Source organism: Heterodontus francisci, chromosome 4, assembly GCF_036365525.1.
Source record: "Heterodontus francisci isolate sHetFra1 chromosome 4, sHetFra1.hap1, whole genome shotgun sequence".
In the NCBI taxonomy this organism is placed as follows: Eukaryota; Metazoa; Chordata; class Chondrichthyes; order Heterodontiformes; family Heterodontidae; genus Heterodontus; species Heterodontus francisci.
In genome coordinates this window covers 87,396,644-87,413,425 of record NC_090374.1, presented here as the reverse complement: position 1 = coordinate 87,413,425, position 16,782 = coordinate 87,396,644, and the positions used below count along the sequence as shown (strand labels likewise).

At 43.5% G+C, this 16,782-nt stretch overlaps 1 protein-coding gene across 1 annotated transcript in view; it reads right to left on the bottom strand.

Moving 5' to 3' along the window:
• Positions 1 to 15,261, bottom strand: part of slc25a46 (solute carrier family 25 member 46) — a 58,951-nt gene extending 43,690 nt beyond the window's left edge. The window contains exons 1-2 of the mRNA XM_068029812.1: positions 14,936 to 15,261; positions 9,626 to 9,668 (exon numbers count right to left, since the gene is read on the bottom strand). Of these exons, the coding sequence (XP_067885913.1) occupies positions 9,626 to 9,668; positions 14,936 to 15,176 (284 nt within the window). The 5' untranslated portion in view covers positions 15,177 to 15,261. The remainder of the gene's footprint in view (positions 1 to 9,625; positions 9,669 to 14,935) is intronic.
• Between the last annotated feature and the right edge of the window lie 1,521 nt (positions 15,262 to 16,782).

The window sequence follows — 16,782 nt, the reverse complement described above, 5'->3', positions numbered from 1 at the left end:
CCCAGGAATCAGTCTGGTAAAACTTCGCTGCACTCCCTCTATAGCAAGAACATCCTTCCTCAGATAAGGAGACCAAAACTGCACACATTCCATGCTCCTGTACTCGAATCCTCTCGCTATGAATGCCACATACCATTTGCCTTTTTTACCGCCTGTTGCACCTGCATGCCTACCTTCAGCGACTTGTGTATGAGAACACCCAGGTCTCATTGCATATTCTCCTCTCTCAGTTTAGAGCCGTTCAAATAATATTCTGCCTTCCTGTTTTTGCAACCAAAGTGGATAACCTCACATTTACCCACATTATACTGCATCTGCCATGCATTAGCCCACTCACTCAACTTGTCCAAATCCCCTTGAAGCCCCTCTGTATCCTCCTCACAACTCACCCTCCCACCCAGTTTTGTCTCATCTGCAAATTTGGAAATATTACATTTCGTCCCCTCATCTAAATCATTAATATATATTGTAAATAGCGGAGGTCCTCGCACCGATCCCTGCAGTACCCCACTAGTCACTGCCTGCCATTCGGAAAAAGACCCATTTATTCCTACTCTTTGTTTCCTGTCTGCCAACCAATTTTCTTTCCATCACAAAACACTACCCCAATCCCATGCGCTTCAATTTTACACGCTAAGTATTCATTCAGAACCATTCCAACATCCTCCGCCCCTGCACATAGGTTACCTTTTTGATCGGTTATGGCCCTACTCTTTCCTTAGTTATCCTCTTACTTTTAATGTATTGATAAAACATCTTTGGGTTCAGCCTGATTTTGCTTGTCAATATTCTTCCATGCCCTCTCCTTGCTTTCCTAATTTCCTTTTTGATTTCACCCTTCCACTTTCTATATTCCTCTCAGCTTTCTGTAGTATTGAGTCCTCGGTGTCGGACATAAGCTTTCCTTTTCTGCCTTGTCTTACCCTGTAAGCTCCTGGACATCCAGGGGGCTCTAGATTTGGCAATCCCACCCTTTTTCTTTGTGGGAACAGGTTTACTCTGAACCCCTTGAATCTCCCCTTTGAATGCTTCCCACTATTCTGACATTGATTTATCTTCAAGTAGCTGTTTCCAGTCCACTTTTGCCAAATCACTCCTCAGCTTAGTAAAATTGACTTTGCCCCCTTTGAGAACTCTATCTCCTGTTCTATCTTTGCTTAGCCTAAGAGTATGCGGGCAGCGGTGAACACCAAGCAGTCAAGGAGGACCAGTCAGGTAGTGCAGGAGCCCTGAGTACATCTCAATCACCGACCAGAATTCTGTTCTGCATACTGGTGAGAGTGATGGTTCCTCTGCAGTGTGCAGCCACAGTCTAGACCACGGCTGGCTCAGCTGTGGGGGGGTGGCGGGGGTGGGGGAGGGTGCATGAAGAAGATTGGAAAAGCAATAGCGATAGGGGATTCTATAGTTAAGGGAACAGACAAATGTTTGGGGCCGCAGACATGAATCCAGAATGGAATGTTGCCTCCCTGGTGCCAAGGTCAAGGATGTCACAGAGCACTCTGAGGGGGAAGGATGAGCAGCCAACAATCATGGTCCATACTGGTAGCAATGACATGTGGAAAGAGGAGGTAGAAAGAAAGACGAGTCTTGCAGGCAGAGTTTAGGGAGCTAGGAAAGAAACCAGCAAGCAGGACCTCAAAAGGTAGTAATTTCTGGATTACTCCCTGTACCACACAAGATTACAGAAATAGAATAGGTGACTGTGTGGCTGGACAGATGATACAGGAGGGACGGCTTCAGATTCCTGGGGCATTTGGGCTGGTTCTGGAGGAGACAGGACCTATACAGGCTGGAACAGAGCCAAGATCAATGCCCTTGCGGGGCAATTTGCTTGTGCTATGGGAAGGTTTAAACTAACCCTGGAAGAGGTGTGGGAACCAGGAGGTAAATTTAGAGAGGAAAACCAAGGTGCATAGAGAATTGGGAGAGACAGATCGCACCAGAGTAGGAAATAGTAAGGCATTAGGTGGGGTCAGTGTAAGACAGAATGTAATAAGGTCTAAATTAGGTTTACTGTGCACGCATATAAATGCTCACAGTGTGGCAAATAAGGTTGGGGGGCGACAGCCAGACAGCAACATGGTAATATGACACACGATGCATATTAGAACAGAGACCTGGCTCAAAAAAAGGGCAGGACTGGATCCTAAATATTCCTGTATACAGGTTGTTCAGGGAAGGTAGGAAAGGAGGAGTAGCTGTATTGATTCATGAGAACATTACAGTTCTGCAGAGAGAGGACATCCTACAGGGCTCAAGGACAGAATCTACTTAGTTACAGCTAAGAAACAACAGATGAACCATTAAATTACGGGGGGTATTCGATATATCACCAACTAATGGGAAGGCTATAGAGGAAGAAATTTGCAAGGAAATTACAGTAGTTATAATGGGGGACTTTATCCTAATATAGACTGAGATGGTAATAGTGTAAAAGGCAGAGAGGGGCTAGAGTTTCTAGAGTGTGTTCAGGAGAATTTTCTAATCAGTATGTTTCCAGTCCAATGAGGAAGGAGGTATTGCTGGATCTGGTTCTGGGGAATCAGGTGGGTCAAATGAATCAAGTGACCTTAGGGGAACATTTAAAGGACAGTGACCATAGCATAAGGTTTAGGTTAGCTATGGAAAAGAACAAGGAGCAATCCAGAGTAAAGATAATTAACTGGGGGAGGGCCAACTTCAATGGAATGAGAGCAGATCTGACCCAGGTAAATTGGAATCAAATAAAAGCAAAATACTGCAGATGCTGGAAATCTGAAATAAAAACAAGAAATGCTGGAAATACTCAACAGGTCTGACAACATCTGTGGAGAGAGAAGCAGAGTTAACGTTTCAGGTCAGTGACCTGAGGTTGTGGTACACATCGGTACCAACGACATAGGCAGGAAGAGTGACGAGGTCCTGCAGGGGGAGTTTAGGGAGTTAGGTAGAAAGTTAAAAGACAGGACCTCTAGGGTTGTAATCTTGGGATTACTCCCTGTGCCACATGCCAGTGAGGCTAGAAATAGGAAGATAGTGCAGCTAAACAGGTGGCTGAACAGCTGGTGTAGAAGGGAGGGTTTCAGATATCTGGACCATTGGGATCTTTTCAGGGACAGGTGGGACCTGTACAAGAAGGACTGGTTGCATCTAAACTGGAGGGGCACAAATATCCTGGCTGCGAGATTTGCTATCGTCACTCGGGAGGGTTTAAACTAGTGTGGCAGGGGGGTGGAAACCAGAGCAGTAGGACAGCAAGTGAAATAAATGAGGGGGAACTAGTAAATAAGGCCAGTAAGACTAAGAGGAAGAGCAGGCAGGGAGATGTTGCGGAGCACAGCGGGACTGGTGGTCTGAAGTGCATTTGTTTCAATGCAAGAAGCATAACAGGTAAGGCAGATGAACTTAGAGCTTGGATTAGTACTTGGAACTATGATGTTGTTGCTATTATAGAAACTTGGTTGAGGGAAGGACAGGATTGGCAGCTAAATGCTCCAGGATTTAGAAGCTTCAGGTGGGATAGAGGGGGATGTAAAAGGGGTGGGGGAGTTGCATTACTGGTTAAGGAGAATATCACATCTATACTGCGGGAGGACACCTCGGAGGGGTCATGCAGCGAGGCAATATGGGTGGAGCTCAGGAATAGGAAAGGTGCAGTCACGATGTTGGGGGTTTACTACAGGCCTCCCAACAGCCAGCAGGAGGTAGAGGAGCAGATATGTAGACAGATTTTGGAAAGATGGAAAGGTAACAGGTTTGTAGTGGTGGGTGATTTTAACTTCCCCTATATTGACTGGGACTCACTTAGTGCTAGGGGCTTGGATGGGGCAGAATTTGTAAGGAGCATCCAGGAGGGCTTCTTGAAACAATACGTAGATAGTCCAACTAGGGATGGGGACGTACTGGACCTGGTATTGGGGAATGAGCCCGGCCAGGTGGTCGAAGTTTCAGTAGGGGAGCATTTCAGGAACAGTGACCATAATTCCATAAGTTTTAAGGTACTTGTGGATAAGGATAAGAGTAGTCCTCGGGTGAAGGTGCTAAATTGGGGGAAGGCTAATTACAACAATATTAGGCAGGAACTGAAGAATTTCGATTGGGGGCGGCTATTTGAGGGTAAATCAACATCTGACATGTGGGAGTCTTTCAAACGTCAGTTGATTAGAATCCAGGACCAGCATGTTCCTGTGAGGAAGAAGGATAAGTTTGGCAAGTTTCAGGAACCTTGGATAACGCGGGATATTGTGAGCCTCGTCAAAAGAAAAAGGAAGCGTTCGTAAGGGCTGGAAGGCTAGGAACAGACGAAGCCCTTGAGGAATATAAAGACAGTAGGAAGGAACTTAAGCAAGGAGTCAGGAGGGCTAAAAGGGGTTATGAAAAGTCATTGGCAAACAGGATTAAGGAAAATCCCAAGGCTTTTTATACGTATATAAAGAGCAAGAGGGTAACCAGGGAAAGGGTTGGCCCACTCAAGAACAGAGAAGGGAATCTATGTGTGGAGCCAGAGGAAATGGGCGAGGTACTAAACGAGTACTTTGCATCGGTATTCACCAAGGAGAAGGACTTGGTGGATGATGAGCCTAGGGAAGGGAGTGCAGATAGTCTCAGTCTTTTCATTATCAAAAGTGAGGAAGAAGTGTTGGGTGTCTTGCAAAGCATTAAGGTAGATAAGTCCCCAGGGCCTGATGGGATCTACCCCAGAATACTGAGGGAGGCAAGGGAAGAAATTGCTGGGGCCTTGACAGAAATCTTTGCATCCTCATTGGCTACAGGTCCCAGAGGACTGGAGAATAGCCAATGTTGTTCCTTTGTTTAAGAAGGGTAGCAAGGATAATCCAGGAGATTATAGGCCGGTGAGCCTTACGTAAGTGGTAGGGAAATTATTAGAGAGGATTCTTCGGGACAGGATTTACACCCATTTGGAAACAAATGGACGTATTAGCAAGAGGCAGCATGGTTTTGTGAAGGGGAGGTAGTGTCTCACTAATTTGATTGAGTTTTTTTGAGGAAGTGACCGGAAGCTCGGGGTCATGCTTGCGGACTGAGCGGCGGTGTACTTGTACTTCTTTCAATGTAGTATACTGTATTCGCTGCTCACAACGTGGTCTCCTCCACATTGGGGAGACCAAACGCAGACTGGGTGACTGCTTTGCGGAATACCTCCGCTCAGTCCGCAAGCAGGACCCTGAGCTTCCGGTTGCTTGCCATTTCAACACTCCCCCCTGCTCTCATGCTCACATCTCTGTCCTAGGATTGCTGCAGCGTTCCAGTGAACATCAAGGCAAGCTCGAGGAACAGCATCTCATTTACCGATTAGGCACACTACAGCCTGCCGGACTGCACATTGACTTCAATAATTTCAGAGCATGACGGGCCCCCCATTTTACTTTTATTTTTAGTTATTTTTTCTTTTATTTTATTTCATCTTAGTTTTTTCAGTTTGCTTACCCACTTTTTTTTCATGTTTGTACTTGCTGCTGTTCAATTTTCAGTCCGTTAACACCCTATCTGTACTAATGCTTTGTCTTTCAACACACCATTCACATATTGTTTGCCTTTGCTCCATGTCCTTCTGGTCAGCTATTCTGTGATCTTGTCCTATCCACACCTCCTTTGTTATCTCTTGCCCCACCCCCGCTTTACTTGCTAATAACCGTTCACATTTCTAAATTGGAATCAAAGATTGGAAGGCAAAACTGTAACTGCTGCTTTCAAAGAGGAGATTGCTCAGGTACGGTCAAGGTACATTCCCACGAGGGGGAAAGGTAGGGCAAACAGATCCAGAATTCCCTGGATGATGAAAGAGATAGAGAGTAAGATGAAGCAGTAAAAGGGTGTATATGACAGATATCAGGTGGATAATACAATTGAAAAACAAGTTGTAAAAGACTCAGAAGGAAAGTGCAAAAACAAACAAAGAGAAACAAATCGGGAGTATAAGAGACTTGCAGCTAACGTAAAAGGTAACCTAAAAGTCTTCTGCAGGCACATAAATAGTAAAAGGATGGTAAAAAGAGTGGGGCCAATGAGGGTCATAAAGGGGGATTTATGCATTAGGCAGAGGGCATGGTGAGGTACAAAATGAGTACTTTGCATTTGTCTTTACCAAGGGAGAAAACGCTGCCCAAGTCATGGTGAAAGAGGAGGTAGTCGAGACACTGGATGGGCTAAACATTGATAAAAAGGAGGTATTAGATAACATAATACTGAGGGAAGTGAGAGTGAAAATTGAGGAGGCACTGGCCATCATTTTCCAATCCTCCTTAGATTTGGATGTAAATGTAGGGGGCATGATCAAGAAGTTTGCAGACGACACAAAGATTGACCTTGTGGTAGATAGAGAGGAGGATAGCTGCAGGCTGCAGAAAGATATTGATGGTGTGGTCAGATGGGCAAAAAAGTGGCAAATGAAATTCAACTCAAGTGTGAGATGATGCATTTGGGGAGGTCAAACAAGGCAAAGGAATACACGATTAATAGGAACTAAACTGAGAAGTGTAGAGGAAGTGAGGGACCTTGGAGTGAATGTCCACAGACCCCTGAAGGTAGCAGGACAGGTCGATAAAGTGGTTAAGGTGGCATATGGAATCCTTTCCTTTATTAGCCAAGGTATAGAATACAAGAGCAGGGAGGTAATGCTGCAACTGTATAAATCATTGGTTAGGCCACAACTTGTGTACGGTGTGCAGTTCTGGTCACCTCATTACAGAAAGGACGTAATTGCACTACAGAGGAGATTTATGAGGATGTTGCCAGGACTGGAAAAATGCAGCTATGAGGAAAAATTGGATAGGCTGGGGTTGTTCTCCTTGGAACAGAGAAGGCTTAAGGGAGATCTGATTGAAATGTACAAAACTTTGAGGGGCCCTGGATAGAATGGAGGTGATGGATCTATTCACCTTAGCAGAGAGATCAGTGACGAAGGGGCATAGATTTAAAGTGATTGGTAGAAAAGTCAAGGTGAGGAAAAACTTTTTCACCCAGAGGGTGGTGATGATCTGGAACTCACTGCCTGAAAGGGTAATCGAGGCAGAGACCCTCAACTCATTCAAAAGGAGTCTGGATATGCACCTCAAGTGCCGTAAGCTACAGGCTACAGATCAAATGCTGGAAGGTGGGATTAGAACAGGCAGATCGTTTTTCGGTCAGCAGAGACATGATGGGCCAAGTGGCCTCTTTCCATGCTTTAAACTTTCTATAATTCTATAGATGTGGTGCCAGAGGACTGGAGAATTGCAAACGTTACACCCTTGTTCAAAAAAGGGTGCAAAGACCAGCAACTACAGGCCAGTCGGTTTAACCTCAGTGGTGGGAAAGCTTTTAGAAGTGATAATTCTGGACAGCCATAAAGACGGGGCTAAAGTGTGGCGAGTCGAAGAGACTTAGCAGTTGGCAGGAAAAAAGACAGAGGCGCAAGGGGAGAGCCAACTGTGTAACAGCCCCGACAAACAAATTTCTCTGCAGCACCTGTGGAAGAGCCCGTCACTCTAGAATTGGCCTTTATAGCCACTCCAGGCGCTGCTTCACAAACCACTGACCACCTCCAGGTGCTTATCCATTGTCTCTCGAGATAAGGAGGCCAAAGAAGACAAAGAAGAAGAATTCTGGACAAAATTGTCACTTGGACAAATGTGGATTAATCAAGAAAAGCCAGCATGGATTTGTTAAGGGAAAATCATGTTTAACTAACTTGCTTGAGTTTTTTGATGAAGTAACAGAGAGGGTTGATGAGGGTAATGCGGTCGATGTGGTTTACATGGACTTCCAAAAGGCATTTGATAAAGTTCCACATGAGAGCCCATGGAATAAACAGGACAGTAGCAGCATGGATACGAAATTTGCTGAGCGACAGGAAATAGAGTACACAAAAATTAGGAGCAGTAGTTAACTATATGGCCCATCGAGCCTGCTCCACCATTCAAAACGATTATGGCTGATCTTAGGATTCAACTCCACTTTCCCGCCTGATCATATCCCTCGATTCCCTGAGACCCCAAAAATCTGTCTATGTCAGGCTTAAATGCATTCAATGACAGAGCATCCACAATCCTCTGGGGTAGAGAATTCCAAAGATTTACAACCCTTTGAGTGACGTAATTTCTCCTAATTTCAGTCCTAAATGATCAGCCCTTTATCCTGAGACAGTTCCCCCGTGTCTTAGATTTCCTGACCAGCAGAAATAATCTCTATGTCTACCCTATCCAGCCCCTTTAGAATCTTATATGTTTCAATGAGATCACTTCTCATTCTTCTAAACTCCGGAGAACACAGGCCCAGTTTATTTAGCCTCTGACCATGACAACACCCTCACCCCAGCAACCAATCTAGTGAACCTTAGCTGTACTATCTCCAATGCAAGTATAGCCTTTCTTAAATGTGGAGACCAAAACCGCACATAGTACTCCAGATGTGGTCTCACCAAAACCCTGTATAATTGTAAATGTTTATTTTTCCGAACTGGAGGATTGTATATAATGGGGTTCCCCAGGGGTCAGTGTTGGGACCCCTGCTTTTCTTGATATATATTAATATCCTAGACTTGGGTGTGTAGGGCACAATTTCAAAATTTGCAGCAGACACAAAACTTGGAGGTATTGTGAACTGTGAGGAGGATAATGATAAACTTCAAGAGGATACAGACAGGCTGATGGAATGGGTGGACAAGTGGCAGATGAAACTGAATGTAGAAAAGAATCAAGTGATGCATTTTGATTGGAAGAACAAGGAGAGGCAATACAGATTAAAGGGTGCAATTCTAAGGGCGGGGGGTGGGGGTGTGTGCAGGAGCAGAGGGACCTAGGGGAATACGTGCACAAATCATTGAAGGTGGCAGGGCAGTTTGAAAAAGTGGTTAATAGTATAATAGAATCCTGGGCTTTATAAATAGGGACATAGACTACAAAAATAAGGAAGTTATGATAAACCTATATAGAACACTGGTTTGGCCTCAACTAGAGTATTGTGTCCAGTTCTGGGTGCCATTCTTTCAGAACGATGTTAAGGCATTAGAGAGGGTGCAGAAAAGATTCACGAGAATGTTTCCAAGGATGAGAAACTTCAGTTAGGTGGATAGGTTGGAGAAGCTGGATCTGTTCTACTTCGGGAAGGGAGCATTAAGGGAAGATTTGATAGAGGTGTCCAAAATCATGAGGGGTCTGGACAGAGTAGATAGGGAGAAACTGTTCCCATTGGCTGAAGGATTCAGAACCAGAGGATACCAATTTAAGGTCGTTGGCAAGTAAAGCAACAGTGATGCAAGGAAAAGCTTTTTTTATGCAGCGGGTCATTAGGATCTAGAATTCCCCGCCTTAGTGTGTGGTGGAGGCAGATTCTAACAGAGGCCTTCAAAAGAGAACTGGATAATTACATAAAGAGAAAAAATCTGCAGGGCTACGGGGAAAAGGCGGTGGAGTGGGACTAGGCGAGTTGCTCTTGCAGAGAGCTGGCATGGACATGACGGGCTGAATGGTCTCCTTCAATGCTGTAACCATTCTATGATTCGATGATATAACGTTTACAACTTTTTTTTTAATATGAGCCCCCTTAGTATTTAAAATGAGGCACTACGCTTGGTTTATGAGGTAGTAGTCCAAAATTCAGCTTATGTCAGCAGGAGGTTTTAACAAAAGCATAAATACTGTACCTTGCAAGACCAACACCAAACCCTGCAAATCTATTTAACTGATCTATAACAAAAAAGAACGGAGAAAATGTTACCATAATTGCCGTTTCAAATTATATGCAGCACCTATTAATTACATTTGCCAATTCCTTCTCCAACCAGTACACTAACTTTGTTCCAGCATGAAAGATAATGTAGTAATATTGGAATGAAGTCAATATAACTTCAAAATCCAGGATATTTTGACAATAGTGTAATTACTGATTCCACATTAAAATTATTGGTGCTGCATCCTGCTGGTGTTCACACTATTCTCATATAGCCATCATGCATTCAGCCTTTGTATGGTTAAATATCTTGGTTACTATTCAATTTTTGGCTTAATGTGCATTTTGCAAATCTTGACATTCCGTGCATGTGACATTTAATCAATGCAGGTAGATACTGACGGTGCAATTATTAGAAGTTAGCTCAGATCATTCTTGCATAGGAGCTGCATGCAACAAAAGCAGAGATACCACATAAAGTACACATGCTGTAAAAGAGAAGTCTCCCTGTAAGGAGAGAGAGAGAGAAGTACATGATCTGGAGGGGGAATTACCCCAACCCTATTAAAATGAACCTGATGACAGTTCTTTGCCCACAAACTGTGCAACATGTATGCAGCAAAAACTGAAAACTGTTTAAAAAACCTATTGGCATTTCACAAATTAAAAAAATGTACAATGCAAAAAGTACGTATTGCTTGCTGTAACACTTTCGGGAATAAAAACAAAGTATTTTATATTCCTCAGGCTTGCAGCTATAAAATAAATTGATTTTGTAAGAACTGGAAATAACTAGCAGCAGGTGCCGTCAGTGCAGTACAGACATGTCAGAAAACAAAGTACAAGACAACTAAAAAATGGACCTGCTTATATACATTGAAAGGCAACTCAAGAAGCAGTAGTAAGACAATTAATGGGAAAATGCTAGCCTACAGTGCATGTTCAGTATTGGGAAATAATTTATGCTAAAAGTATCATGTTATCTTAGCTACAGACATATGGTGCAAATAATTGAACAGTTTCAGGATAATTATTTGAGAACATATTGCTCAGTATGAGTGAAATGCTAGACAAAGATTAGTATATCTGATTGTAAACTCACATTAATCCACACCTATTTGCACATCAACATTTATACAGTGCCTTTAATGTAGTAAAACGTCCCAAGGCACTTCAAAGGAGCATTACTAAACAAGATTTGACACTGAGCCACATAAGGAGCTATTAAGGCCAAAGACCAAAAGCTTGGTGAAAGAGGTAGGTTTTAAGCAAAGTCTAAAGGAGGAAAGAGAAGTGGAGCGACTGAGCTATTTAGGGAGGGAATTCCAGAACTTAGGGCCTTGGTAGCTGAAGGAATGATTACCAATGATGGAAAGATTAAAATTGGGGATGCTCAATAGGCCAGAATTAGAGGAGCACAGATATCTCAGATGGTTGTAGGATTGGAGGATATTACAGTGATAGGGAGTGGCAAGGTCATGGAGGAATTTGAAAACAAGGATGAGAATTTTAAAATTGAGGCACAGGAATATTCTTATGCACTTTTTTGTTTACAAACTGCCTCTAATAAAACAACTACATGCATGCTGCAGTTACGTGGATAGATTGGAAAAGTTTGGTCTGGTCTCCATGGAGAAGATTAAGAGGAGATTTGATGGAGGTGTTCAAAATCATGAGGGGTCTGGACAGAGTAGAGAGCTTTTTTATGCAGTGTGTGGTAAGGATCCAGAACGTACTGCTGGAGGCAGATTCAATCGAGGCCTTCAAAAGAGAACTGCATAATTATCTGAAGAGAAAAATTTGCAGGTCTATTGAGAAAAAGCAGGGGAGTGGGGCTAGGTGAGTTGCTCTTGCAGAAAGCCAGCACGGACACGTGGGCCGAATGACTTCCTTCTATGCTGTAACCATTCTATTCTATGTTCTTTGTGTTCAACTGTCATGACAGACAAATTTTAACCCTACCAGGTCTGTCAGATCTGCACACTTTGGAATCCAAGACCACTTCTAGTCCGGATGACCCCTCAATATAATATGCACTCCTGGACACATCTCCATTCTATCAGTCCCTTTAATCTCTTGCTTTCAGGTCATCTTGCTTGCCCACTGAAAGTTTGCTCATGATCAATCCAACCCTAAGAAAGGCAATGAGTCTTATCCTCAAACTAGTGTTCTAACATGAATGCTTTCTAATTTATGGAAATTTCTAACTCTCAAATTATTTTTTGCCCTGAATGTGCAGGCTCAATCCAAGATCGCCAGTGAAGTTTTGTCACAGATGTTCTGATGACCTTGTGTACGTTCTGTACCGAAAAAACTCTGCTCTTGAAAATTTGATGAATTAAGACTTCCCCAAACTTATTTGATTGGGCTAACAGCATGCACCTCTAAACAAGTTAGAATCATATATGGCCTTCCACTAAAACTATGCTCAAAACTAGACTTTCTTCAAATTGTCCGTTTTGCACTTACATCAGTCGTTCAATCTGACTCTTATTCTATTAGCTCAAGAGTTCCCAGAATTCGGCCCTCTCCCACTCTATGTCCCATTTTCAAAACAATAACCTTTCATCTGAATCAAACCTTATCCGCTATCTTGGTAATGACTCCATTCTGCATTCATCAATTTTCTTTGGAATATATATCCTCAGTGCTCAAACCTCTAGTCTTATCAATCTAATGGCTGAATTAACAAATTATGATTGCATCCATGTCAATAAATGGAGCAATGAAAATTCTGTTTCATTTCCTCTCGGTCAAAATCTAAGTTTCAGCCACCAATTCCTATCTTTTATCCTTTTTACTCCCCATCTCAACATTCTTGGCCTCATTTTATGCCTTAATTACTAAAGATGCCTCCAAAAAGCTCAGTTTTTCTTTGTTGCACTTCCTATCCTTCTATGTTTCAAAGTTTGAGCCCAACTAAGACTGCTCCAATAGCTGGATGTACCCTTGTACAAAATCAAGGTTCTGATTGGTAACCCCTCTAGTCTCCATTCTCGATCACTGCTTTACTTCTTTTGTCTATTGTACTGATACTATGGTCAGCAGCCCTCAAAATTTCCTCCTATTGTATTTAAGCTTTGATTTTTGTTCTCCTCATCATCCACTAATTTGAAATAGGGGCATCCTGCAATTACTAACTCAAAAATTCTCATTTCTCTCAATCTTCCTACAGTCTGTTTTTTTAAAACCAAAGCTAGGTAGCATCTAAATACTGCTTCCTATTTTACTTTGTCATCTCCTTTATTCTTTATCACGATGATGTCCTTCACAATAGGCCCCGTTGCTTCACCTTGGTTTCTCAATTTAGCTTTCAACTGAGGTAAATGACTGCACTGCTCCTGCCCAAGATCATTTATGTGCTGAGTACAACATTCATTCCTCTATCCAATGTACTGGCATTAAACTCATAGGAATGCACTTCAAGATACTCTCAAAGCTGTCTTATTATATCCTTACAGAAGCCAGTGACTATGTCTTCATATTAACAAGAAAAGATTCCAAGGAAGGTACCATCCCCATTTACCCAGGGACTTGTCAGTCAAAACAGATGGCATCTTCTGCTCCTTCATGTATCAAGACTCCAACTCAACAGCTTTATGGTCAGGCGACAGAATCACAACAACCAAAATTTATAAAGCTCCTTAATGGAGGGAATCCCATAGCTGACGGCATGGCTGTCAATGGTGGGGTGAAGGAAGTCAGGGATGCACAAGAGGGCAGAATTGGAGGAATGCAGGGCTCGAAGCAGGCTTATAAAGTTGCAGGAGCTTGCAGAGGACCTGCAGGGATTTGAACACAAGGATGAGAATTTTTTTTTTTTATTAAATCGAGGCATTTGGGAACTGGGAGCCAATGAAGATTAAGAAACACATGCAGTAATGGGTGAATGGGATTTAGTGCAATTTAAGATATGGTTTGCAGAGTTTTAGGTGTTCAATCTTATTGATATTAAAAGAAGGGAGTTGAGCCAAGAGAGCATTTGAATAATTGCATCTTGAAGTAACAAAGGCATGGATGAATATGTCAGCAGCAGACGGGCTGAGGCAAGAGCGGAGACAGGCAGTATTACAGAGGTCATGTGGACGGCCATAGCAATGGGAGAGGATATGGGGTCAGAAACTCAGCTCAGGGTCAAATCGAACACTGTGGCTGCCAGCAGTTTGCTTCAGCCAGAGTGTGCTGGCGGGGGCGGGGGGGGGGGGGGGGGGGGGGGGGATGTTGGAATCAGCAGTTGGGGAACAGAGTTTGTGGTGATGGCTGAAAACAATGGTTTCAGTCTTCGCAATGTTTAACTGGAGGAACTTTCTACTCATCCAGTGCTGGATGTAGGGACAAGCAGTCAGTTTGACAACACAGAGGTAGTGGAGTCGTTGCGAGGTGGTGATGACACGTGAGTGTTGTTAGCATACATGTGGAACCTGATATGTTTTTGGAAGACATCGGCAAGTGGCAGCATTCAAATTAGAAATGGGAGAGGATTATGGGCAGAGCCTTGGAGGACTCCAGAAATAACCATGCAGAGGAGCAGGAAGAGAAGTCAATGCAGGAGATTCTCTGCTACTACAGGGTAGTGAAGAATGCAACCAGGTGAGGGCAGTTCCATTCAAGTGGATAACAGCATTTCAAAAAGGCAGCTCACCACCACCTTCTCAAGGACAATGAGGGATGGACAACAAAGGCTGGCCTAGCCAGCGACGCCCACATTCCATGGAAGAAAGCGGAGGCATTGGGGGGAGATTTACATGGTCAACTGTGTTAATGGCTGCAGACAGTTCAAGGAGGCTGAGGAAAGACAGTACAGACATTTAGGATGTAATTTTAACTTTGATTCGGAACAGTTTCAGTTCCACTGTAAGTGGTGAAAATCTGCCTGGATCGATTACAATCAGAAATTCTTAAATAAGCACTAAATAAGTCGTTATCTTCTGCAATATCAAAAGCAAGCGCAAGGAGGGCAAGGAGTGAAAACGATTATTCGAGCTCTGGTGTGTTTGAGAAAAAAACACGAAAAACGTTACAAACGCCGCCGTCACGTCGCTGAAATAACCAGGAAATGGACTTGGATTTACAAACTTTGCGAGCCTAGCTTAGACTCTGGAAGTTGCCAGATATGAAAACATTAGGCGGGTTAGAAAGCAGCAGTGTCTCAGGTGAGGCGGGCAGGGCAGCCTGATGCTCGCTAAGGCGGTTGGCCGGCTCCGTGACAGCGGCTGCACCGTCGGTCTCCGAGTCAGGCACCAGTAGCGCCTAAGATGCCTGTAACTTTATTGTAAATACTCGCCAGTGGATCCCACCGCGGTTTCTGGAGCAGCCACCCCCGCGCTGCCGGCTGGTGTTGACGCCGCTGGTGCCTGTCTCTCGCCCCAAGGCCCCGCTGGCGGTGCTTGCTGCCGGCTGTCAGCGATCCAGGGGTCGGTGCAGTCCCATGACCTTATCGGGACCGCATATCCTGCCATCGACACATCCTCGCAACCCCGGGCATTCAGCCCTTCGTTAAAACTCTGCGGTCGCCGGGAATACATCAAACCAACAAAGTGATAGTAAAGGGGCGAATGGCAGGTGGGTAACTCCTGGGAGGCCGAGCACTGAACAACGCCACTCAACAACAGGAAATTACCTCAAAGCCGGAAATAGTGCCCCAACGCAATGCGTGCTGGGGATTGTAGTCCAGATGAGGAGATGGTCTAACTTTTTCTGTACAGCTGTAAACGCATACTAATTCTGATTTCATTTTTAAAATATTCTGTAGGTGTTACTTTTTCAACTTATAAAGTTGTTTATTGATAGAAGTTAGGTGCACTCCAACATCTTGAACAAATGGTTACCACCTCTGGTAACAGAGGAGGAGGCCACTTAGCCTCTTGAGCCTGTACCACCATTCAATAAGATCATGGCGACCTAACTCCTTATACCTGCCTTTGTCCATATCGCTTAATACATTTGGTTAACAAAAATCTTTCAATATCAGATTTAAAATTAATAATTGATGTTTGAAGAACAATGTTCCAAATTTCTAACACCCATTGTGTGTAGAACGGTTTCCTAATTTTACTCCTGAGATGTTTGGCTCTAATTTTTAGATTATGTCCCTAGTCCTAAACTCCCCAATCAGCAGAAATAGTTTCTCTTAATCTATTCTACCTATTCCCATAATATCTTGAAAACCTTGGTCAAATTACACCTTAATTTCCTTATTCCAGGAAATACAACCCTATAGGGTTTAATATCTCCTTGTAATTTAACTTTTGGAGTCCACGTATTCTGGTGAATCTATGCTGCACTCGGTCTATATACCAGGACCTCCGCTGTTTCTAGCTTTTCATCATTTGGAAAGTACCCTGTTCTATCCTTTTTAGGACCAAAGTGGATGTCCTCACATTTTCCTACATTGAAATCCATTTGTCACAGTTTTGCCCATTCACTTAATCTATCAATATCTCTTTGTAATTTTATGCTTCCATCTACACTGCTCTCATTCACATAACATTCATTGCTATCTGCAATCAAACCATTAACTCAATGGCTTGATATCTGTGATGTGCTGAGGAGGTTAATGATCATCAAAGGCTAAATTGTCCCGAGTACGATAGTACTAGACTCACCTTCAGAGCTAGAGACCACATCCTCTTCTTCCTCACTTAGTACCTCCACCAGATATGGGTCGCCCTGTTCTTACCATTCATGGCAATAAAGCAAGCAAGGCAGACTGCTGAAGATACAGTGGACTTCCTTGCGGCTGGTCCTGCCCCATTGCTATAACTGCACATGAAGTACGGTTTTGATAGCTGTTCCCCAGAGAACATAAGGACAACAGCGCTGGGACCAACATCCAACCACAAAGAAAATGTGGGGGGAAATCACTCGATTTGGTGTTAGACAGTCCTGCAGCTCCTTGGAGGCAGATAGAATAGTTCAAGGTGAGAACTGACAGCTTAGGCCATTGGACTCATGCAGGCATGAACCAGAATATTTTCTCCCAGATGTCAGCCACAGCACCTGGAAGGTTGATCAGCCATTCCAAAAGACTTGCATGCAATTGTGGAGGAAGGCAAACTTAGGATACAGTATAAGGAATGATTGGACTGGGGTTGACATAGACTGTGATGCATAAAGTTTGGAGTTATTGGA